At 45.8% G+C, this 24811-nt stretch overlaps 1 protein-coding gene across 1 annotated transcript; it reads left to right on the top strand.

Annotated features, from left to right (window-relative positions):
- The first annotated feature begins 3232 nt into the window (after positions 1 to 3232).
- Positions 3233 to 23952, top strand: LOC134429191 (cryptochrome DASH-like). Its single transcript, XM_063176310.1, has 14 exons — positions 3233 to 3344; positions 3457 to 3629; positions 4720 to 4813; positions 5098 to 5228; positions 6199 to 6347; positions 7266 to 7354; positions 9725 to 9798; positions 11415 to 11504; positions 14189 to 14268; positions 15965 to 16024; positions 17040 to 17197; positions 19996 to 20115; positions 21435 to 21611; positions 23046 to 23952. Exons 1-14 carry the CDS (start codon positions 3279 to 3281, stop codon positions 23142 to 23144), a joined length of 1560 nt encoding a protein of 519 aa, XP_063032380.1. The 5' UTR covers positions 3233 to 3278; the 3' UTR covers positions 23145 to 23952.
- The last annotated feature ends 859 nt before the right edge of the window (positions 23953 to 24811 follow it).

Consider the following 24811-nt stretch of genomic DNA (forward strand, 5'->3'; position numbering starts at 1 on the left):
TTCTCATGGTAAAATCCAGAGTGGATGTGATCAACACTGTTTTAGGAATCACTGGCTTGAGTGTGCAGCAGGATTTGTACTCTCCTACAAGAAATAAAAGAAGTAAAACAAAAGAAAATAAAGAAAAGAAAAAGAATTAAAAGAAATAAATAAAACAAATGTCCAGCCTTGTGACAGAAAGGGTATGGTGTTGAGCATAAATCTGGGTTCTGGGCCTGAGCAAACTGCCCATCCCTTATGGACATCTGTTTCTCCTGCCCACTCTTGCTGCCTGGATCACCACATCCAACAGCTGTGTGGGTGCAGAGTCTGTTGTGCTGCTCTTGCTGCCAGTGTTGGGCACCTCACACCTTTTCTATCAACACAAATAGAAAGCTGGCAGAGAGTTAAACCCGCTTTTCTTTCCTCACTGTCACATCAAGAGTTTCAAATCTCCTCTCGGTGTTATGTTGCAGAAGTGTGTGTTTAGTGGAAACCAGGCTTCCTTGCCAATGGGAAATACCCCTTAGCAGGCAGCAGGGCACCCCTTTTTTTTTTGCACACCCTTTTGATGAGGCTCCTGGCCTTGCAGAGCACGTGGGTGGCTGTCTCACAGCTCTGAGTAAGCTGCAAGAGGATGTCAGCGCTGCCAGACTTGGCCCAGCTTAATGTCAGCCAAGACACTGTGGGGGAAGCCTGACTGCAAACAAAAGCAAAGCCAACTGCACTGTTTGTCCTCGTCCAAATGAAGGCAAAGGCAAACAGGGAAGATTTATAAACTGTGCTTTTTTCATTATTTCTAATGTGATAAAGAAACATGTTGTCTTCTAAGCATTGCAGCCCGACAGCAGTGTTTTCCTTGGGCATGAGCCAAAGTTTTGGCTCCTCTTTTCTTTTACCAAACATGAGCCCTCTGGGATGAGTCACTGACTGGTTCTCAACGGGCTGCAGCTGCTGAGCCAGGAAAAGGAGCCCTGGTGCAAGAGCAGGGATCAGGAGATGATGTGTCATGTGGGTTACACAGGGAACCACATCATTTCCCACAGCCAGGCTGCATGCAGAGCACACCAGGCCTGGAGGAGATGGACATGAAGCCAGGACTCCCCAAGACCCCCAGGGGTTTGGGTACCACATTTAATCTCTGGTCAGAGTCTGTGTGGCTTCACCAAAAACTCCACTTCAGCATTGAGGTACTTAAATGAGCTGCAGCAACTCATTGCTGTAAACCTGGATCCTGAATCATCACCAGCTCCTTGCTGCAATGTGTTAACCCTTTCTCCTTTTCTCTCCCATCCCAGGACTATCAGGGAAGCTACACAAGGGAAGCAGGTGGCTGGACAACCCATACACCAAGCATTTCATAAAATCATATAATCATTTAAGTTGGAAAAGACGTCGAGTCCAACCATTAACCCAGCACTGCCACATCCACCACTAACCTGTGTCCCTGAGGATGGTGACTCCACTGCTTCCTTGGGCAGGCAGTTCCTGTGCTTGGTTTCCTCTTATGAGAGTAGCTGAATGAAAAAAAAAAATTAAAGGATCCTGAGGGACAATTCACTGAGTAAGGGATGTGTGACCACTGGTGCCCAATATAGGATGAGGCAAAACCTTTTCACTTGAGCCACTTTTGTCAGTGCTGAGAAACAAGTACATTAAATATTGCAAACCTGCAGCTTGCCTTTTGTCGGTCAGCAGGTGGCAAGCTCGTTCCCGTGGCCAACGCATCGAAGGGGTGGCATTTAAAGGATCAACACTGCCAGAGCAGGGCGAGGCTCGGTGTGGCACAGGGTCGCTGTCACCGTGGCTGAGCCTCAGCACAGCGGGGCCGGGCGGTTCCTTGATGCTGTTCTGTGAAAGATAATGTGAAAAATGCCAATCTTGTTTTAAAATTATAAAAGTTTAATAGTAATAAAATGGTTATAAAAATAGTAATGCAATTAGAGTAATAATAATTTGGACAATTTGGATTAGAACAATATGAGACAACGGAAACAAAGAGTTACAGACAGTCCAGGTACATTTTTCTGGGCAGCACAAGCCCAGAAAAGGACCCACGTTAACAGAGGATTAACCCTTAAAAACAATAACCTGTTGCATATTCATACATCTCATACATGATGCATAAATTCCATTCAAACACAGGATTCTGTCTGGTCAGTGTCAGCTTCTTCCTCATAATCCTGATAGAGCCTTCGAGGCAGGAAGAAGTTAATTTCTTCTGATAATGGGGCAATAAATTCTTTTTTCTGAAAGATTCAGGTGTCCTGTGGCTGCTATCTCACTGTGAGTCCTTTCTTTAGAAAAAAGTATCCTACATAGCATAGCTTCTATTTTAACATTTTTTTATAACCTAAAAAAAATAGGTTATATTTTTTGTAACAAGCAATAATGTATTCATTCTCTTTAGTAGTGTGTTAAATATTAACACACTACTTAAGACAATTAACACACTACTTAAGAGAATGAATACATTATTACTTTCTAACTCACCACATATAATATTAATTTTAATATTTGCAAAAAGCCAATCATAACATGGCTTTTTCACAGAGAAAGAGATTTAAAAAGATAAAGAGGTTAAAAAAACCACAAAACACCCAGCAATAAGAGTGACCAGCCGGGGCAGGCATATACATATACATATACGTATATATTATACGTATATATATTATACGTATATATTATATATTATATATTATATATTATATATTATATATTATATATTATATATTATATATTATATATTATATATTATATATTATATATTATATAGTATGTAGTATATAGTATGTAGTATGTAGTATATAGTATGTAGTATGCAGTACCTAGTATATAGTATATAGCATATAGTATATAGTATATAGTATATAGTATGTAGCAGATATTATATAGTATAAGTATAGACATATATATGTCTACTTCATATATATGATATATATAATACATATTATATATATCGTATATATTATATATATATAATAGATATTTATATATATTTTCATACATATATTCATATATATGAATATATATGAATATATATGTGAAAACATACATTCAGATATATATTTTCATATATATGTGAAAATACATGTGCTGAGCCACAGGGAGCGAGGGAAGCGAGCTCGCCGCTGCCCTGCAGGGATGCGGGACGGGACGTGCCGGTCCCTCGGGATGCGCTGGGGGCGGACACGGGGATCGGAGCAGGACGGCTCCTCCCCGGCAGGGCGGGATGAGGGGCCGGGCAGAGGGGCACGGAGCCGGCCCGGGTGAGGTGGGAGAGGCCACACGGAGGGAACATGTCGGGGACAGCGGGCACGGCCATCTGCGTGCTGCGCTGCGACCTGCGCGCCCACGATAACCAGGTAGGAGCGCCGCGGGTTGGGGCAGGGACAGCGCCGGTGTTTGGGGCAGGATGGGGAGGGATTCTCCTGCGTCCCGCCCCGGCAGCTCTCACGGCCCGCTCTGTGTTTCCAGGTGCTGCACTGGGCTCAGCACAACGCTGATTTTGTGGTTCCCCTCTACTGCTTCGACCCGCGGCACTACCTGGGCACCCACTGCTACAGCTGGCCCAAGACGGGGCCACACAGGCTCAGGTTTTTGCTGGAAAGTGTGAAGGATCTAAGGGAAACACTCAAGAAAAAAGGAAGGTAGTTGAGAAAGCACCGTGCAAATAATACATTTCTATTCTCCTTTTCTTTTTCAACACATACCTGTGCTGTGACTCGGATCATGTGCTCTGGGCTCGGGTGGTGGCTGATTTCAGAGATATTTCTGAGAGCCACAGCCCTTGTGTTAGATACAGCAGGGTCCCGTGTGTAGCCCCTGCTGTGGTCACCTGCAGGGGACAAAGAGCCATCCAGGCTCTGTGCCACATGGGTTTTATTTCTCAGGTATCCCTGAGATGACGAGTGTCAGCTTTGAGTGCTTTACCCTGAGTGCTGACAGTGGGAAACACAAACAGCACAATTTTGAGATGTGGGCAGTTACAGCAGCCACTGTGGCCAGGAGCCTTCCTTGTCCCTGGAGAGCTTTCCCTGGGAGCTGGCTTGACACAGACCAGCATGGAGCCTGGCCTCTGAGACTGGAGAGTTACATTTCCTTATGCCCTGTCCTGCTAAACCCAGGCTCTAGACTGAGATATCTTTGTTTATGATTCCTTTAGAACCATAATTGGGGTAGACCAGGACCTGAAGAATCCACCACATAACATCTGGCTTTGCAGAGCAAAAGATCACGGAGTCATAGAATAGTTTGTGTTGGAAGGGAACTTTAAGGGCTATCCAGTCCAATCCCCCTGCAATGAGCAGGGGACATCTTCAGCCAGATCAGGTTCAGAGCCCTGTTCAGTCTTACCTTGAATATTTCCAGGGATGGGATAACCTCTCTGAGAAACTTGGACAAGGTGGATCAGCCAGCCCTTGAATCCCTTTAGTGTGTGAGGATAAACAGATTCACTTTTAGGTAACAGCCTGGCTTTGTGCCCAGTCATTCTTCCTGAGGCATCCAGAGTGGCAGAAATGTGTTTGACACAAACTAAGCCCCAGAGGCTTACAAACTGTGTTCAGGGGCTCCTAAAAAATGCAGGCTGGTCAAATCCTGTCTGCCTGCCCCCACACAGTGTTTGTGCTCCATAGAAAACTAGGACACAAGTGCCTGCCTGGGCTGGCATGATGGCCTCTTGTGCACATAAATAACAATAACATCAGACTTGTTTCAGGGCAGTATTTTGTATTTTAGTACCCTGGTTGTGAGGAAGGGGAAGCCGGAAGATGTGGTCTGTGATCTGATTACTCAGCTGGGCTCTGTCACTGCTGTGGTTTTCCATGAAGAGGTAAGGGAAATACTCCAGTGACACAGTTAAAAGATAAAATCATGCTGTGAAGGTTTCTTCCACGACCGAGTGGTGATGCAGATCCTGTGTGTTCAGAGCCTTTCTTGGCTGTGGTGTTGTTAACCTTGGGTAGTTCCTGGGATGGAGATTCCCTGCGTGGGAGTCCTCGATGGGGCAGAGGGAGGAAGGTGATGTGCAGAAGCATGAGGAGGGCAAGACCAGAGTGTTTGTGCATGTTGAGCTGCATTTGTGCAGCGCTGGCCTCACTCTTTTGTTCTCCCTAGGCCACTCAGGAGGAGCTGGATGTGGAGAAGGGGCTGTGCCTGGTGTGTGGGCAGCACGGGGTGAAGGTTCAGACGTTTTGGGGCTCCACGCTGTATCATCGGGATGACCTCCCCTTCAGGCCTATTGACAGGTGGGCTGCTCTGTGCTAGCACCCCTCCACTGTCCCTTGTGTTTCTCACTCAGGAGGGTTCCCAGTCCTCTGGTCACACAGGGAAAGGACCTATTAGTCCTTCTGTTTCTACTTTTATGGGGCAGTGCTGTTGTGATCAGGCACACAATGGGGAAGCAACACATTCAGTCCTCTGCACCTGTAGGATTTATGCTTCTGTATGTATAAAGCCAAGGTGTGTGACCATTCATTAAGGGGCTGGAAAAGACCTCTAAGATCATAAAATCAAACCATTAACTAAGCCAAGCCTACCAATAAACCATGTCCTTCAATGCCACATCTGCACATCTTTTAAATCCTTCAGGGACAGTGACTCCACCACTTCCCTGGACAGCTTGTTCCAGCCTGACCACCCTTTCTGTGAAGCAACTTTTCTTAATATCCAATCTAAACTTCACCTGAAGCAGCTTTACAGAACCATTAAATGGTTTGGGTTGGAAGGGACCTAAGAGATGATTTACTTCCAACCCCTCCTTGATGTGTGTGTACTCTTCACTGCTCCCTCAGTAGTCACCTGAAGTGTGGTGGATGGAGTTGAGTGATTCATGGTATTCTGTAGAAAACATATGTAATAAGGGCAGACAAGTCAGGCCATGAAAATGCCTGTTTTTCTCCTTTGAGGCACCAGGAGAATGTAGATTTTTACACTGACATCAGCTGTGTTAATCAGAAGTTAGGTGAGATAAATCTGGCTCTCACGGATTTCCCCACCAGGGCACACCTTAAATTGAAAAGGCACAATTTGCATCAGAAGCAGAAAGAAATTGGTGGCTGTTAGCCCCCGGGGGCATCTCCCTACTGTGCCTGGCAGTGTTCAAAGGGGCATCACAAAGGTGAGAGGACAGCCTGGAATGTTGAATCTGCTCTTGAGGAGGGGGTGTGTGGTGAGTGGGGGTGCAGGGCAGTGACCTGGCTGCTCCCATCTCTGCAGGTTGCCTGATGTCTACACCCACTTCAGAAAAGCTCTGGAATCCGGGGCCAGGGTCCGGCCAACCCTGCGGATGCCGGATCAGCTAAAGCCCCTGGCTCCAGGGCTGCAAGAGGGGAGCATCCCTACAATGGAGGATTTCGGGCAGAAGGGTGAGAAAACTTAATTTGGAAGTTGTTCTAATGAAATCTTACTTAGATTCTGTCCTTAAAAAATATCCTGCTTAGGTCTGTTTTGAAAAATGTGGTTTACAAAGTGAATAATTTCCTGCTGCTCCAGATTGCCAGATGTTCAGCCAGGCTGAATCAGGTACCTAAACCAAACATCTTGCAGTGCATATTATATTCTGTCACAGAAAACAAATCTTCTGTAAAAATGCAGAGGCAGCTAGTGCCTGAGAGATGTATGAAATGTAGTCCCTAAGGGTGATTGGATTATCATGGCCCTTTCAGTCTGGGAGGTGCTGTAGAAGCATCTGTCTTTAGTTGCAGGGTTAGGCAGATATTTGTCTTCAAATTAAAAGAGAGTAGATTTAGATTAGATGAGAGGAAGAAATTCTTCCCTGTGAGGATGGTGAGGCCCTGGCACAGGGTACCCAGAGGAGCTGTGTATGTGCCATCCCTGGAAGTGTTCAAGGCCAGGCTGAACAGGGCTTGGAGCAACCTGGGACAGTGGAAGGTGTCCGTGTCCATGGCAGGAGCTTGGATCTGGATGATCTTTAATGTCCCTTCCAACCCAAACCATTCTGCAATTCTGTGATATGTCTCTTGCTGAAAACCAAAACACAGAGGCAGTGGTTGCCCTTCAAACTGTCATTAAGCCTCAGTTCACCCACTCTGCAAACACAGGTGAAACCCCTGTATGGGAATTTCCTACCCTGCAGCTGGGTAGAAAACATCCTTAGTGATTTTTAATATGTTTGATATGACCCTTATTTTAAAGGAAAACCACACAATCTTTTATGCCCTTTAAGCAGACATCCCCATTGCTGAACATCCCTGGATTTTAAGCTCCCTGCCTTTGAGATGCTTTTCCAGGGGGTAACAAGGTGTTGGTGTTTTCTGTGGCAGATCCTGTGACTGATCCCAGAACAGCCTTTCCCTGCAGCGGAGGAGAGACCCAGGCTTTGATGAGGCTGCAATATTATTTTTGGGACACGGTAACTCTTACATTTCCTTGACTACATCCTCCCCCTTGTACACATGGCTGTGCAAGTGGGTGAGGTTGCAATTTCACTTCCTAATAATATTTCCTTAGCTCCCATATAAAACTTGACCAAGGAGGGAATTAGCATTATTTCAGTTTTTCAGAGAGACTAAACTAGACCAAAAAAGAAGTCATCTGGGACTGGGGAATGTAACCAAATACTTAGGAACCTACTTTACTGGCCATCTCTCTGAAGTATTTTTTTCCATTAACTTCTGGGACTGGGGATGAAATTTTTTAGCTGCTTTACCTTGATTTGCTCCTTCTATGCTAATGTCCCACATAATCAGCAATGTAGTTCCTCTGTTTGGAGGAGTGAAAAGTGGCCTGAGGGGCTGGAATTGCAACTGGGGTGAGGAACAGCTGACCCAAGTTCTGCCTGCAGTTGTAAATAGTAGCAGGTTTCTGTAGTCTGGTTTGAAGTCTTGCAGCCAATAATGACAGCTACTATTTGTTTCCTTGCTTTGGTGGAGTGAAGCTCCTGCTGACTGCATTTTGTCAGACAGTTTTTGAATTTCTTTCTGGTCTAGTTTGAGGAACTGTCTTGAATTTGCCATGTCTGAATTCAAAGGTAGATATGCTGATTTCCAACAGCATCAGACCCCAAGCAGTTTTCTGGATAAAGGAGGGAGCACCTCTCCAGCTGAGATGGGTTAAAAGTGTGCTGTGGGACAGCCCCCTGGGCATCCTTTCAGCTGTGTTTCCCAAACTCCTGCATTCCTTTGCTTTTGGGGAGCATTGTCCTGGTTTAAGCCCATAAGGCAGCTCAGCCCTACAGCAGCTGCTCCCTCAGTTCCTGCCAGTGAGATGGAGGAGAGATTCAGAAGGATTAAAGTGAGGAAGGTCACTTTAATGTTGAGTTAAAGACCATTTAATAGGGAAAGCAAAAGCTGTGTGCACAGGCAAAGCAAGGTGAGGATTCATTTAATTCTTCCCACCAGTGGGCAGGTGTTCAGCCATCTCCAGGAAATCAGGGCTCCATCACAGTTACTTTGGAAGACAAATGGCATCACTCCAAACATCCTGACTTCCAGCTTTATATGCTGAGCATGACATCATATGGTCTAAAACACCCTTGGGTCAGCTGGGGTCGGCTGTCCCAGCTGTGTCCTCTTCCAAATCCTTGTGCACCCCCAGCCTACTCAGGGTGGGGTGGTGAGAGAAGCAGAAAAGGCCTTGAGGCTGTGGGAGCTGTGCTCAGCAGTAAGGAAAACATTGGTGTGCTCTCTGTACTGTTTTCAGCACAAATCCAAAACAACCCCAGATCAGCTGCAATGGAGAAAATTAACTCCATCCCAACCAAAATGAGTACAAGTGGGCATAGCTTTTGCTCTTGGTCAAGCATTTATATAATCAGAGCTGGAAAACCTGTTCCTTCTTTTTTTGTAATGCAAATATTGAGCTACAACAGCCCTTTAGCAGTTGTAACCTGTGCAGTGAAGGTGATCAAGGAGAGGTTGGTCTTCCCTGTGTCCTCTGCATTGTCCATGGAGTGCTCAGAGCATGGAAGATCTGCCTCCTGCTGTAAATGTGTGAGGCACAGAAACAGCAGCGGTCAGAGTTCCTGCAGCTGAGTGCTGGGGGCTGCCACATGTGGAGGGGTTTCATAGTTGGTTTGTAAGTGAAGTTGAGTTAATAGAAGAAGTAACAATTGATGATTTTGAGTGTATCTATAGCAAAGAAGAAGACAAGGTTGTTAGCATGAGACTAGATTAGAAAAGATACATAAAAATTTTTGTAAGCTAGACTACGTGTTTAAGTAGATGTGTATACACGGTTTATTAAATTTTTGTAAAACTTTTACTAATTATATTAACACTAACTGTTTTGCACCAGTAAATATAATAAATTGTTGTAATGTAGTTAATGACTTAAAATTACACTTTATTAAGAGTATATAAGGTAGAAAACACACAAAAAACCCCTTTTTATTTTAACAGTAACAGTCCCACTGGTTCTATAACCCCCAAACAAGCAGCCACAAGGCTCCCAGTTCCACTGGTGCTTTTCAGTGGGTTTATTGTCCAGAATCAGATGGGGCTGGGCAGGGAGCAGCACAGCCAGGTGCACAGTGCTTGTGGATAGAAAGGTGCTGTAGGCTGGAGCAGGGAGCACAGCTTGTGACACACCCCAGAGCTGGAATGAAGATTGCTGGCCTGATGCCTGCCTGTGTGCTGGGGGCAGGAATTGTCAGCTGTGCAATCCTTGCAGGCAGCCGTGAGAGGGAGCCCAGTCCTGCCAGATTGCTCTGGCTGCAGAAGGAAAGAACATTTAGCAGGTTGCTTGTAAAGTATTGAAACCTTTTGTTCTTTTGCTCTCACAGAATCTGGTTGCTTCTTACAAGGAGACTCGGAATGGGCTGGTGGGGATGGATTACTCCACGAAATTTGCACCATGGTAAAGATTTTTGTTGAGACTGGAAAATCCTTTTCTATTTCCATCCCAAACAGATGTTACCTGTCTGCTGAGTGCTGCTGGGCATGGGTAGGGGTCTCGGTGTGGTTCCTTTGGCCCTTTTTATAGTGGTAGAGCAGCTCTGAGGCTGCACTTCCCTGGAACTGCTGCAGTGAGGCAGAACTGTGCTGGGAGCACAGAGGGGACAGGGAGCAGGAGGGACTCAGCATTTGCCTTTGGCTTTGTGCTGCTTTGTGTGGGAAGGGAAAGGCAGGGAGGCAGCACAGTTTCAACCTAATCCTAATTTCCTGAATAGTCTGGGGCAGGTCACCCCACCTCACTGCCATTCTGCAGGGTGAAGAGACACTTCTGATTATTCCTGTAGGAAAAGATCTTTTGTGTGGGTAAATATTTTGATTTTTAATTAGGGGCTTTAGTCCCTGGTGCTGGAAGAGGCAGAGTTAATTCCAGACTGGAATTGAAGCAGCAGCAGAGCCCAGTTCAGCCTAAAGTGAGAGCATCTGGATTCTCCCAGCAGAATTGCAATGAGAACCAAATTTCAGAGGCTGTTACAGGTTGAGATTTCATTTCTGGGCTTTGTGCTGTGATGGTTGCAGTGGATGGCTCCATCTGGTGGCACTTTGGGATCCCAGGACTGCTGGCTCTGTGGAAGTTTGTTATTTGTGGCCTCCACTTGAGTTTTTCCAAGCTGGCCATTTGCTCAGAGCAAACAGTTCTGATCTGCCTGCCCCAAAATGTTCCTCTGTCACATAATCAAAATCAGAGCAGTTCAGCTTGCAGCCAGTCATTCCCATGTCATGCTGGCCTTTAGAGCTGATCAACAATTAAAGGAAAACTCCTCAAAGTCTTTCTTTCTGTTTTCCACAATTCATTAGAACATCCAGTGTTTCCACAAGCTGTGGTGGAAATGGCAGTACAATGCATTTCTAGGAAAAGCAAGGTAAAATCTGTTCTTGATTACCCTGTATGATGGGGCTGGAGTCTGCAAGTTCTTTCCTGTCTTGCAACAGCACTGATTTGGAACAAATGGAAGGGCCTAGGGGGTTGAAATGCCAGAGCAGACTTTTATTCCCTAGTTTTCCTGCCAGGGCTCAGATTTTCAGCAGTCACTTAACCTTGTGTGGTTGCTCAAATGAGCCACTGAGGTTCTGCAGGAAAAGGAGCCCTGGGCATAGGATCAGGGGGTTTGTGGCAAAAGGGCAGGTAGAACATGTGATGCAGAGGATGACATTTGAGATTCTTTTCTGGGTGTGTCATTGGGTTTGTTAAATCATTTAGGCAAAACTCGTCAAACTTGAGCAAAGTGATTTATCTCCATAGCTTGAAATGATTTATCTCCATAGCTTGGAGACTCCTGTAAGAGTCATACTCCAGGAAGGAGAGGATCTTAATTCTTGGAAGGGAATTCTCTCTCTTGAAGAGCTGCAGAGAGGTTACAACTTAACTAAAGCCATTTAGGAAGTCAGGGGCAGCACTGCAAGCTGAACAAAGTTTTTAGACCACAACTCTAGAGACAAAACTGCCCCTCTGCTCCCTCTGAGCTGACACCAAGCTGTCAGTGCTGTGTGGCATTCAGGACATCATTCCTCTGCTTTCAGGCTGGCACTGGGCTGCATCTCACCTCGATACATCTATGAGCAGATCCAGAAGTATGAGAGAGAGAGAACAGCAAATCAGAGCACATACTGGTATGTCTTTGCACCATCAGCATGGCTTGTTTTCTCTGAAAAGGAACCTGGTATTTCATGCACAGAATCGTGATTTGTTAACTCTGTAATTAATGTTTGTTTTTCCTCTGCCTGCTGGCTGGTTCCTCTGGGTTGCACTGTAGTTCTCTTTCAGTACAGATTTATTAGTCTGTCTTTGACACCCAGGGGCTTTGGGCATTTTGTAAGTAAAGATTATGAAAGCCAGTTGTCATTATTATTGCTGGGAAATCTTGGTTCATGATTTTTGAACACAATCTCAGCAAATCAGCACCATCCATCTCTGTGTTCTTATGGGCTAAATGAGAAGGAGGAATATTTACAAATAAAAGCCAAAGGGTTTCTCAGAGTGAGAAAATGAGCCCAAAAGTCTCAGTGACTGTGATTTGTGTAAATCTCATGGTGTTTGAAGGTCCCATGGCCACAAGTCCAGCAAGTGGCTCTGTGTTTGCTCAGCTACCTGGCCATGACCACCACATCAGAGCAGAGGGGAAGAGGGCACTGGGATCTGGGTTTAATGCATCCCATCTTGTGACCCATGCTCTTCCTCACCTCTCAGTTCATCCATCCCTGGGCTGGCCTTGAACTTGTTCAGCTCTGCCCAGACACTGTGAATCAGAACCTGGAGCTCTGATAGAGAAACAGGGTCATGGTAGAAACAGGTAGAGCCTGGCCTGACACTAGACCTGGATGGGAAAAATCCCAAACCATAACGTCTGCGCAAACTCTAAAACTAAATATTCATTTTGGTTTGTGACATTTGCAACATGTCAAACAGCACAGTGGTTGGTGAGGAACAGGCAGAACGCTGCCAGCCATTCTGGCCAAAATGCTCAGATACATTAAAATTCAAATTGACAAATAACATATCAACACCCATGAAGTGTATGTTTGGGGTTTTTTTTTTTTTTTTTACTTCAAAGACAGTTAAGAGAGGAAAGATTTCAAGAAATGAAAATACTCCTGTTTTCCATCTTACAGTCAGCCAGCCTGCTGGCAGCTGGCATGCCATGGTGATTTTAGCATTTTAAAGTGTTCAGTAATTACAAAAATGAAGTTGTCAAGCTCCCAGGAAGTCAATTGTACAATGAAGTACAGGTCATGGTGGCTGCACATTGAACCTCAGTGTTATGACACTGTTATTTAGGATTTGGACAGTGTCCTGTTCATGTTGGACTTTAGGAGGAATTTCTTCTCTGAAAGGATGTGATTAGATTTGGGAGTGGATTTCCCTGGAGGGTGGTGGAGTCACTGTCCCTGAAGGTATTTAAGGAAAGACTGGACTTGGTGCCATGGTCTGGTTGACACTGTGGTGTTTGGTCAGAGCTGGGCCTGGATGGTCTCAGAGGTCTTTTCCACCTTGATTCCCTAATTCTGTGATTCTATTCTGTAACCACATCATCCAGAAGGATCTTGTCAGCCTAAAAATCAGCTGAGCAGAGAGCTTCCCATATGGCATAGAGTTGAAGCAGGTTTCTGAGGTTGATGTGCCATCATTTTATAGGAAGCTCTTTTTATATAAAAGATGTTATATAAAACTGTCCTTTTTTTTTCTATGGGCCTAGCACCTGATCTAATGGGCTGGAGCACTGGAAACCAGTTTTGAAAGGTGTCTTAGAGTCCCTTGCCAAGGTAATTGCTTAAATCAACACAAGTAAATCAACACAAAGCTCTCAGGAATGTGCTGATGTGCTCCTTCCTGCGGAAGTGTGAAGCTCAGTCAGGCCCTCGCCCTGCTCTGGGGAGAATTGCACCCCAGCAGGGATGGAGGAGGAACATGTTTCCTGAAACTGCTCCTGCACGTGAGCTAAGGAAAGCTTCCCAAGTGATTCATGCAGAGTTTGCTTTCCCTGTAAGCCGGGCAGACAGGCTTGGGGAGAGAACTGCTGTCACAGGGAAGATCCCTGAAATCCCTCATGTCACCACATTTCTCTTCACAGAGAAAAGCAAGGCACAATTCTTCCCAAGAATATTTCTGGGTTTCACATTCTCTGAACCTCAGAGAAAGGAAAAACAATTCTTATCATTTGCTGTGCCTGTGTTTGTGCCAAAGTAGAATGCAATGTGGAGATTGTTTACCCAGAGTGATGGTGCTTTGTTCCTTGCCTGTCAGGGCCAGGTGTGTGTGTGTGTGTTGGGACTGTCAGTGACAGTCACGAGATTCTGTGCAGTGTGTGCAGAGTGGAGTGCTTGGCAGATTCAGTTTAGATGTAATGTAATATAGTGTAATACAGCATAGAATAATATATATATATAGAATATATTATAATAAAGTATATATATATACACTATATATACTGTATGTACATATATATTATATATATACATAGTATATATATAAAGTGTATATATATTATATATATTATATATAATATATAAAGTATGTATATATTATATATATACTATATATATAAAGTATATATATAGATATAAAAATTATATATATATAAAAATATATAATATAGTATAATAAAGTAATTAATCAGCCTTCTGATATCAATGGAGTCCTCCTCATCGTTTCTCCCTGCCACAGGGGATATCCTGTTTCAATAACCTTCTTGTGAATAAACTGCACAGTGTTAATGGTGGGTTGTATGGAAGCAAAATCTTTGTTCAGTTATCATATCTGAGCCACAGTGAAATACTGAGATGGTTTTGTGTTTCAGGGTCCTGTTTGAACTGCTGTGGAGGGATTACTTTCGGTTTGTGGCCCTGAAGTATGGCAGAAAGATTTTCTCATTAAGAGGTGTGTATGGATCACCACATTTAGGAGGGTCAGGTCTTCTCTTACAACAGGGAAAGTAAGAGAAGAGGCTGTTTGTAGCATTCACATTTTCTGAAAAAAACCCTTCACACAAGATTTTTCTCCTGGGAAGCTGAGAAGCCTCAGAGAAAAGGAAAACAATTCTTATCTCATTTGCTTCTCCTGTGTTGTGCTCATGTGGAATGTGTTTGGAGATTGTTTACCCACAGGTGATTGTTTCATTGGATTCTGCTGTGAGTTGTTTTCACTCTTTGGTCAATCAGGGCCAAACTGTGTCAAGACTCTAGAAGGAGTCAGGAGTTTTCATTATTATCTTTATAGCATTTAGTAAGTATCCTTTCTGTATTCTTTAGTATAGTTAGTATAGTATTCTTTGATATAATATAGTATTATAGAATAATAAATTAGCCTTCTGAGAACATGGAGTCAGATTCATCATTCCTGCCTTTGTTGGGGCATTCCCAACAAACACAATAGCTGTTGGCATTGAGTTGTACAAATGTTCTTCTCATGGTGCTTGTGTCACCACCCTGGGATGCTGCTGGGAGCTCTCTGTTAGCACAGAAATGCCTCAGCACCACAGTGCTGGACACTGATCCTCAAATCTGATTAGGTGCAGGGAGTATTATTGACAGTATTATTTTCTAGTATTATTTTTTAGTATTATTTGTGGGAAACAGCAGCACAAGGAGAGTGAAGATGCTGTTTCCAGACACATTCCACCTTTCAGCAGAATCCAGGCTTCAGGCTTGCCTGAGTTCTCCAGAGGACCTGGGACAGAGCAGGAACTGACCCAGCAGGGTGAATCCCAAGAAACCAGATACTGCACTACGTAGGAATCAGAATGAGATCTGGCTCCAGCCCCAGTGACAGGAGTGTGCCTGTGAAATGGGATCTGAGCACTCAGTACACAACAAATACCCAGTCCCTGTGTCAGGAGACCCTGCAGGTGATGCCTGTGCTGGGGGAGCTGCTCTGCAGGGCATGCAGCCCTGGCTTAGATGCTCCAGGGCAGCCTGCCTGGCATCCAGAGGGTCACATCTCCCTCAGCATCTGTGTCACATCTGCCAGGCCTGTGTGGCTGTTCTGATGGCACCGGGTGCCAGTGGAGGCCTGATCTGGAATGTTTGTAGCTAGAACTGAGTTGTCCTTGCTGCCTCTGCTGCATTGCACAGAAGGCTGTAATTGCCACTGCATCCTGCAAACATGAAATCCTTCCTCTCATCTTCTCCTATCCCGTTTGCAGGGGCAAAGTGTTACCTGAGGCTTCTGCCAGGTAATTCTGGGTGTAGTACCTGCTACAGAAATAGATTTCACATAAACTTCGTCCTGGAGTAAAGCTGAAAAAGAAAATAACAGCATGGGCCAGAGCACATCTCCACTTGTGAGGTCTGAGTCACTTTTAATTAAAAAAGGAAAGAAAAGCAAACATCAGCAAAACAAATAAATGATATCTAATAGGGCTTGAGCACCCTCTGTATGCAAAAGACACCCCTTTGTAACACTGGAGAGGAGGAATGGATCATCTCTAAACCTGTGCCGAAGGTTTGTTTGTGATGGCACTGAGAGGCTTCACCCTCACTCCTTGTGTCAGCCAAGCTCCCCTGGCTGTGTTGTGGTCTGAGTAGCTGCCTGTGTCAGTATTTCTTCATCAGCAGGTCATTATTTTCCTCCACAGGGCTTCAAAGTAAAGAGATCCCCTGGAAAAAGGACCTTCAGCTCTTCAGCTGTTGGAAAGGTCAGTAGGAACCTCAGGTTTGGCTGGCTGTGTTTTGTTCTCCAGCTGTCTGTTGGGGCTCACAGTGCCCTAACCCTGACTCAGGTCTGTGTAGGGGAGCTACCAGCATGGCCAGGGCTGGCATTTAAACTGGCATCACCAGGGTATGAATGTGTGTGGCCTCCCTTCCCAGACTGACACTGAGCAGCCCACAGGGTGACCCTGCTTTGTGAGGTGCACTGCAGGTAGATTTTGCTGCCCAGGAGGGAGTGTTTGTGACCTGCTGGTCCCTTCTGTTTAGTCACACAGAGGCTGACCAGCCCTTCTTATCAATATTAGATTGCCATGCCTGCTGTGTTTGGTTCTGTTTGCTTTTGGTTACAAGGTTAAAACAGATTTACACTAAATCTAAGTCATGTTTTGTAATCCCACAGCTTTTTCTTGAGCTGTTACAACTTTGTTGCTGTAACATGAATAGCAGGCATAATATCTCAAGACTTGGAGGGACAAACAGATTAAAGTATTAGAACCAGTGCAGTACACACCTCTGTATCTTTTCTCGTGTTAGTGCCACGTGTACCCATTTGCACACAGGATAAAATAAATCATCCAGGCACAGTAAATCTTTTCCTTAACAACAGACAAACTCTGCTTTTCAGGTACTAACCCTGGGGGATTTGTCCAGTACATCCCTCTGTTACTGACCTGTCAAGAATCTTTCTGTTCTTGGCCCATCTGACTATTGTCTGCATATTTATTTTACTCTGCAAAATTCCCTGCAATTTTTCAGTCTGAGATTTTTCTGTACTTTTCTTTTTTCTTCTTGCCAAAACTTAACTCCCCAGATTAATTTTCAGTATTAATTTAACTTCCAGTGCATCTTAGTGGCTGCACTCCAGCTAAACCGCACTGAAATCTCTCCCTGCTGCTGTGCCCTGGCACTGTTGTGGAAATGGCTGTGAATACATGAGCACAGGCTGGTTTATGAGTGCCCAAAAGCATCCTGATAGCCCAGTGCTGTGTTTTGTCTCTGCAGAGGGCAGAACTGGGGTTCCTTTTGTGGATGCCAACATGAGGGAGCTGAGTGCCACGGGCTTCATGTCGAACAGAGGGCGGCAGAATGTCGCCAGCTTCCTCACCAAGGACCTGGGGCTGGACTGGAGGATGGGGGCAGAATGGTTTGAATCCCTGCTGGTAAGATTGAGCCCTTTGTGAGCCTGGAGTTTAATGGCAGGCAGGAGGACAGCCTTGATTTATAAGAAAGGTGATGATGAATAATTTTCAGGCTGATACAAGACTGTGTAGATTCTTTTTGCAGGGTGTGAGCTTCCCCAAGCTCACCTAAGTAAAAGGAATTTTGCCACATTGGAGCTGCCACCAACAAAAATGCAGCCAGGAAGTTTGCAGTAAGCTTTGATCCCCTGTGCAGGGTTTTAGCCAGAGATCTGTTGCACTTGACAAAAACTTTCAAACCTGAATTATGCTGACAATGCTCTGATTTGCTCAGCCCAGAGGCTGGGGAGGAGGGCAGCCCAGAAATAGAACATGGAAAGCAGTGTGTGCTGGCACAGTGTCTGTGCATTGGTGGCTGTGGACTGGGAGCCAGCTAGACAAGCACAGGCAAGCAGGGACAATGGCTGGATCAGCTTCCACTGAGCTCCACCCTGGCTGGAGGCATCCTTCTTCATTCTGGGCTGTTGCAGGCCTCCCTGCCAACTGGAGCACCAGTTCCTCTCATATATCCTTCAGCAGCTGTGTGAGCTCAGTTAAATGGCTGGGTCACTTTTCTGACCCCAGTCCCCATGGATTCTCATGGTACTGACTGAAAAAGGCCAAATATTCACATCAGGCTCACATTAAAGGTCTTATCTGTGGGATACAGGAGGCGACTGGCAATCAGAAAACTTCCCGCTCACTTGGAGTGCTGGATGGGCAGAGAAAGCCCAGTTGCCTTGCCAATATCTGCAGTTAAAAGTGATTTCTTTGTGAATGTATTTTTTTTTAAAACTTCCTTGGAGCTGGGCTCTGACATGGCTTTGGCTGCAGGAGGAAAATCTGGGTGCTCTCCCATACCAGTGCTGTGAGCAGCAGTGGGCTTGGACAACAACACAGTGCTGGACTTCAGGATCCTCCAGAAAGGGGTTTGGGAGCCCCATGCAGTGATGCTTTTCCAGATGAAAGCAAGAGCCTTCCACAAGTGTGGAAGACCTGGAAGGGCTCACACTAGAAAGATGCTGCCTGTGTTATCTACATTTATTCCTAAGGACATGAATCTCAGCCTTGCTGAAGCAGAATTTATCACACTGCACTGACCCTTTCACCAAGGGAATCCCAAGGTGCTGATGGCCACTGTGGGTTGGTGTGGCACAGGCTGATCCTTGTGCCCTTTGGTCCCATCTTGTGTCACACAGCTCTGGTGGCATCCCCAGAGCAGCACACAGGAGACATCAGCTTGGTGGGGAACACATGCCTGTAGAAGGCAGAGGCCAGTACAGAACTGAACTGCTCTCACTTGCCTCTAAAAAAAGGAAAGCAATGCCTGTTTCATCTCTAATACTGCCAGCAAAGGCCCACCAAGTGTTTGTGTGTACTATCCACACCAGTCAGGCAGGGAAACTGAGGCACAAGCTCTCTGCAGCCTGCTGGAGCCAGGGGAAAGGCCAGAGACCACTGGTGTCCTGAACTGAGAATATCTCAGCTCTGACTTCATTGATTTCATTCCCAGGGTCAGGCCCCAAGGAAAGACAGAGAAACAAACAGAACAGAATGCCAGGAAGGGGCAAGGCTGAGGGGGAAATGAGCCTGCCTCCTCCAGGCCCCCTTGGATTTGCCCTCACCTCCCACACAGGCTTTCCTGCATGTTAATCACACAATCAGGCCTCCAATGGCATCTTTCTTCCCTCCTTATCTCGCCAGCTGGAGGAAGTGAGCTGGGAAGGGGAAGCCTGGTGCACAGGGAGCAGAGCTGGCTGCTCACCCTGACCCCAGCACTCCCTGGCTCTGCAGAGAAAGGGCAGCTTGACAGAGCCCATTCCCTGAGCCTTCTGCCATCCTGGAGCATTGAGCTCCTCACTCCCAGGAGAGGCTGAGATCTTGGAAACATCTCTCTGTGGACTGGTTACTGCTGTGGCTGCAGTAAAGAGAGAAGAGAACAGCACTGAACCAACTCTTTTTGTCACAGTGCTTTTGCAGTACAGACACCCCTAGGAATGCTCAGAGATCCCAAACCCTCCTTGCTATCACTTCCACTCCCCTCCTGAGCAGGGTTTGGATTGTCCTACAACTGGAAAACTTCTGGTGTTGGATTTAAGCCACCCTGCCCAGCTGAAGAGCACTCAGATAGGATCATCTTCTGCTCTCAGTTGTGCTTGTTTCAAAAGCCCTGCTCCATTTTATATAAGCATCCTTGAGAGTTTTTATTTGTTTAGAGAAGGAATAACTTGACAATGGGAGAAAACTGCAGTGTTTGTATTGTTTGCATCCTCATATAAACTGTGTGGTTTGTCTGCACAGTCTGAGTTAGACTTCTCTCCAAACTGCCTAGTAGGATCAGCAGAGATGATTTGGCAATGTGTGGTGTCTGGGTAACTGGTCAGAAAGAATTTTCTCTCATATTTGAATACTTTATTTTGGAATATGAGCATTCAAATGCTGTGGCTACTTGTGAAGTCTGCCAAATTGTGGCAGAAAGAGAAAGATTTTCCTTTAAAAGGAAGTAAACTGGGAATGACTCTGGTTGGACTTTTATCTGTTTTCTGACCTAAGGATCATGATCTGAATTAGTCTGGGAGGCTGATCCTAGGCTAAAAAGCAGCCATGCAGGTCCTTTCCTGAGCCAGATGCCTGTACCAGCATGGGGGAGCTCTGACCACCCCAGTCTGGCTGGAGTGAATCCCATGCAAGGAATTTTCCCCCTGAGCTAAAGAATGGATGAGAAGATTGACCAAGGGCCAGCCCAGCTCTTCTGACAGTTTTCTCCCTCTGTTCTCAAGGTGGATTATGATGTTTGCAGCAATTATGGCAACTGGTTATACAGCGCTGGCATTGGCAACGACCCACGGGAGAACAGGAGGTTTAACATGATCAAACAAGGCCTGGATTACGATGGGAATGTGAGTCTTGGGTGGCTGCTTTGCAGGGGTGAGGGCAGGCAAGGACATGTGGTGTTTTAGGGAGCAGAGGAGATCAATGTGCTGTGTGGATGCAAAACCAGTTCTAGTGTCTCCTGGCCAGCAGTTGGGCAGGTTCCTTGGTGTGTACAGGACAATGTAATTTAACAACCCCAGGGATGTCCCCACACCCTCCCTGGTCAGTCTGTTAAGTGTTTCATCACCATTTCTTCCAAGTCACAGCCACATTTCATCAGAGCATCACACAGATACTTCCCTGAGCACAGAGCAGCTTTTTGGAGAACTCAGGAGTTACCTGAGAGAACCATTCCTTGAGAGGTGCTGAAGAGTAGATTAAAGCTGTGACTCCTCTGACTGTCCTCTCTGAAACTGCAGATAAATTTCCCTTTTCTGTGGTATTCACATGTCCTCTGAACAGAGATTTAGCTTTCTCAGGGTTTTCCTGAGAGAAGCTGTGAGAGAAGCGGAGAAAAGAATGTTAAAAATAATTCTTATCTCATTTGCTGCTCCTGTGTTTGTGCCCATGTGTTCTGGAGATTGTTTACCTGAGGTGATTGCTTGATTGGATTCTGGTGATGGTGTTTTGGATTTGTTGACCAATTGTATCCATGTGTGTGTGTTGAGACTCTTGGGCAGAGTCATGGGTTTTCTGTTTAGTCAGTTAGTGATAATTCTTGTTAGTGTGATATAGTGTAATATAGTTATAGTATAATAAAGTAATTAATTAGCCTTCTAATATCATGAAGTTCTACATCTCATTCTTGCTGCCCATTGGGCATTGTAGCACTGATACTTTCCATGTGCTTAGCCAGTATTCACAACTGCATTCCCTGTTTCCACATTATTCCTTAGCTTCACATCAGGCTGTGCTGTTGTCTTTTGGCACTGTAGCTGGCAGGATTTAACAAGAAATCAGAAATTGGTCCTAGTAGAGGACACAGCAGTAGAGTTAATAGGAGAGATTCAGGAGCACAAGAGTGTGCAGCTGAGCTAGTCATCCTATTTTCCTTCAGTCACAGGAAACTTCTTGGGGGTGACTTAATTTAAGGATGTCCTAAACAGGACAGATGAACAGTGCTGAAAATGCACCTTTGCCTCCCTCCTGTGCCTGCAGCATGAGCATGGGAGAAGAGCTCCAGCACCCAGGTCTCTCTTTAGGCACTAACTCTGGGTGGAGGATTTAGCAAATGGGGCTAAGCCTGGAAATCTGGCTGCTCTCTTTCCCATTAACAAAGAGCCTTGCTGGGAAGCACTTAGGGATTGTCACTGAATGGATCCTGTCCTGTTGGTTCTGTTTGCAGGGGGATTATGTCAGGCTGTGGGTGACAGAGCTGCAGGGCATAAAGGGAGCAGACATCCACACCCCCTGGGCACTGAGCAGTGCTGCTCTCTCCCAGGCAGGAGTAACTCTGGGTGAGACCTACCCACAGCCCGTGGTGACAGCCCCAGAGTGGAGCCGACACATCCACCAGAGGCCTGTGAGTACTGGGAGGGCTGGGATGGGCTGGGAGGCTCCAGGGGCTGCTCTGCATCAGTCTCTGACTTCTGCTCTTCTTTCTCAGGTGTAAAGGGAAAAAAGTTCTTTTAATGCAAGCTCACATTGCATCACAGCAGGGACTGTACAGCCAGGATTATTTAGCTCTCTGTCCTACCCACTGTGGTGAAGTTTTTCCTAATATCCAACCTACACCTTCCCAGTCTCAAGCTACATCAGGGAAGGTGTAGGTTGGATATTAGGAAGAAGTTTTTCACCAAAAGAATAATAAAGTAGTGGGATGCTCTTCCCAGGGAGGTGGTACAATCACCATCTCTGGATGTGTTTAGAAAAAGACTGGACATGGCACTTGGTGCTACAGTCTAGGTGAGGTGTTAGGGCATAGGTTGGACTTGATGATCTTAGAGGTCTCTTCCAGCCTCACTTTTCTGTGATGTAAATTTTTGCTTCTTCTCTGTCCTTTGTATAGTCAGCAGGGCTTAGCCACAGCATGTCCTTCTGAGCATCCCTGGCAGCCCCACCAGAGGGACGGGGTTTCTCCAGGACCTCCACTGGTGGGACTACCCCCAATACAGGTGAACAGAAGAGAAACAACCTAGTTTCTCTGGATTGTTCTGTCCTTTCTGTTCAGGAGGTAGAAGTAAAAACAACCAGCTTCCTGCTTGAGTGCATCCAAACTGGAGTCAGCAAGACCTGTAAATATAGGGACTGCTCCTTGCACTTTGATTTTTGAGTGTATCTTCTCTTTAAAATGGGGGCAGAATGAGTTCTGGATCCTGCAACATGTCAAGGCTTTTATCTGCTGGCTGGAATGCTGTTATTGGAGGAAATGGGTATGGAAGGAAATGGATGTAACCAAGAGTTGTGTATAAGAGTGTTCAGCATTTTTCCTTTCCCCCATGCATCTACCCTGCCTCCTCCTGATTGAGGATACTTTGTGGAGGCTCAAATTTAGGGATTGCACCAAGTCAGTGAAGAATGAAGCATGCCCCCATTTTAGGTTTTAATCCCAAGGTGCAGTACCAAATTTTTAGGCCAGATTCCTTTGCCATGAGTGGGAGGTTTTGTGGAAGCAAAGCCTTCTGCTTCGCCCATGCTGTTGGAGGACCTGGATTAGTGACCTCCTGGGATGAGAGAAAGGACTCTGCAGGAGCACTTAGTGAGATACCAGTTTGAGGCAGTGATGAAATTAAAGCCAAAAAGCTTCTCCATCAGGCAAAAGTTCAATTTTGATCAACTCACTTTACCAGAAACCCTGGTATCCTAAATCCCAGCCTAGAGCAGTGCCTGTCAGGCCTTCCTGCCTTTTTGAGTGAACTTGGGAGGCAGAAGTTCCATGTGCACATTCTCGTGGATGTGACCAAATCCACTCTGCAGCATCAGTAAATATCTCACTGTTCCTTGTCATTTGCCACAGGGAGGAAGTCCCCATCCCGGGGGCAGCAAGAGGGGACCAGCACAGCACAAGGACAGAGGGATAGATTTTTACTTCTCTCGCAAGAAGGATGCTTGCTGAAGGCTGAAGGAGTGCTCAGCAGGAGGTTTTGCTGCTGAGAGTGCCTGGATAATGGTTAATCACCTTGAACAAGCTAAAGATACAGGTTTGGCACGGTAAAATAACACAGGATCTGCCTGTCTGGTGTTCCCAGGGACACTCACAGGGTGTGGGTGTTTGGAGGTTGTGTATTAGCACCTCTCCTTACAGTGGTTTATGTGGCAGGTGTTTTCAGTCAGAACTGAAACTTCTTATGCTTATTTTTAATTTATTAAAGTTTTAAACACACCAACCGTTGTGCAGTTAAAAGTTTTGCTGCTGGAATATTTTATCTTCCTCATTTCCACAGAGCTCCACAGATAGAGACTGCAGGGGATGTTCTTTTACTGTGCCTCCTGCAGTATTTTGGAGAAGCACTGTGTTCCTCCTGAAAACTTCCTTGCATGTTGGTTTGGTATCATCCTGGAAGCTGAAAAATGTTCAGTTCATAGCCAAGAATTGTGTTTTGTACTTGGCATCAAAACCAGTTTGAAATGGATCCTTAACCGGTTTTAGGATTTTATTTTTATGCAGAATGTTGTACTTGCTGGAAGAGTTTGGGAATTTGGAGATGGCCATATTTGTGCTGTCATGGGCCATTGTCATCTGAGGAGAGCCCAGATCTGAACACTTTGACCACCAAAGATGGGACGTGGTTCTGGATTTATTGCTACTAGAGATCCACTGGGCCTGTTCTGTAAAGAATAACTGCAATACTGTAAAATCTCTGAATGCTCTGGGTTGATGGGGTCAGGTCTGGGTGAGAAATAAACAGACATTGAATACATGAGCAAGTTGTTGTGCCAAAAGCAGAAAAACCAAGTGATTTTGAACATAAGCCCTGTCAGGGCCACATTAACAATTCTATATTTGTTGTATGTGGGGCCTGGGCAGGAGGGCAAGAATGTAGCCAAGGTGATTTGGGGTGGAATAGTGTGAAAGAGCTTTAGTGACAGCATTGTTCTCTCTGGCATAAGTGTCTCACACAGCACAGATCCCTGTCCAGGCCACTCCAGAGGGCAGGGCACTACGTTTGGACAAAGCCCAGCAGGAGAACCACACAATCAGTTTTTTGGAAAACTCCTCTGAGATCATCGAGTCCAACCTGTGACCCAGCATCACCATCTCAACTGATTGCCACATCCAGTCTTTTTCCTTAACAGCTCCAGGGATGGTGATTCCACCACCTCTCTGGGGAAACCCCTTCCAATGTAATCATCCTTTCTGTGAAAAAAATATTCCTGATGTCCAGCCTGAACTTATCCAGCACAGTTTAAGACTGTCATCCTGCCCTGTCATTTATTACCTGGGAGAAGAGGCCAGCCCACACCTGCCTACAATGTCCTGTGAGGAGGGAGTTTTAGAGGGTGATAATGTATCCCCAATGGCATTCATTTCTCCAGATTAAACACCCCCAGCTCCCTTGGCCAGTCTGTATAGGATATGTCCTTCAGACCATTCCCTAACTCCATTCCTTCTCTGGACCCTCTCCACTCCCTGAATGCCCCTCCTGACTTGAGCCCAGAGCCGGGCACAGCACTCGAGGTGCGGAGCACAGGGGGAAACCATCACTGCCCTGCTCCTGCTCCCACACGGTCCCGATACCGACCCGTCCGGCCCCGCACCGTGAGGGCGGGAGGGCAGAGAGG

The sequence above is a fragment of the Melospiza melodia genome, chromosome 1 (assembly GCF_035770615.1).
Source record: "Melospiza melodia melodia isolate bMelMel2 chromosome 1, bMelMel2.pri, whole genome shotgun sequence".
Lineage (NCBI taxonomy): Eukaryota > Metazoa > Chordata > Aves > Passeriformes > Passerellidae > Melospiza > Melospiza melodia.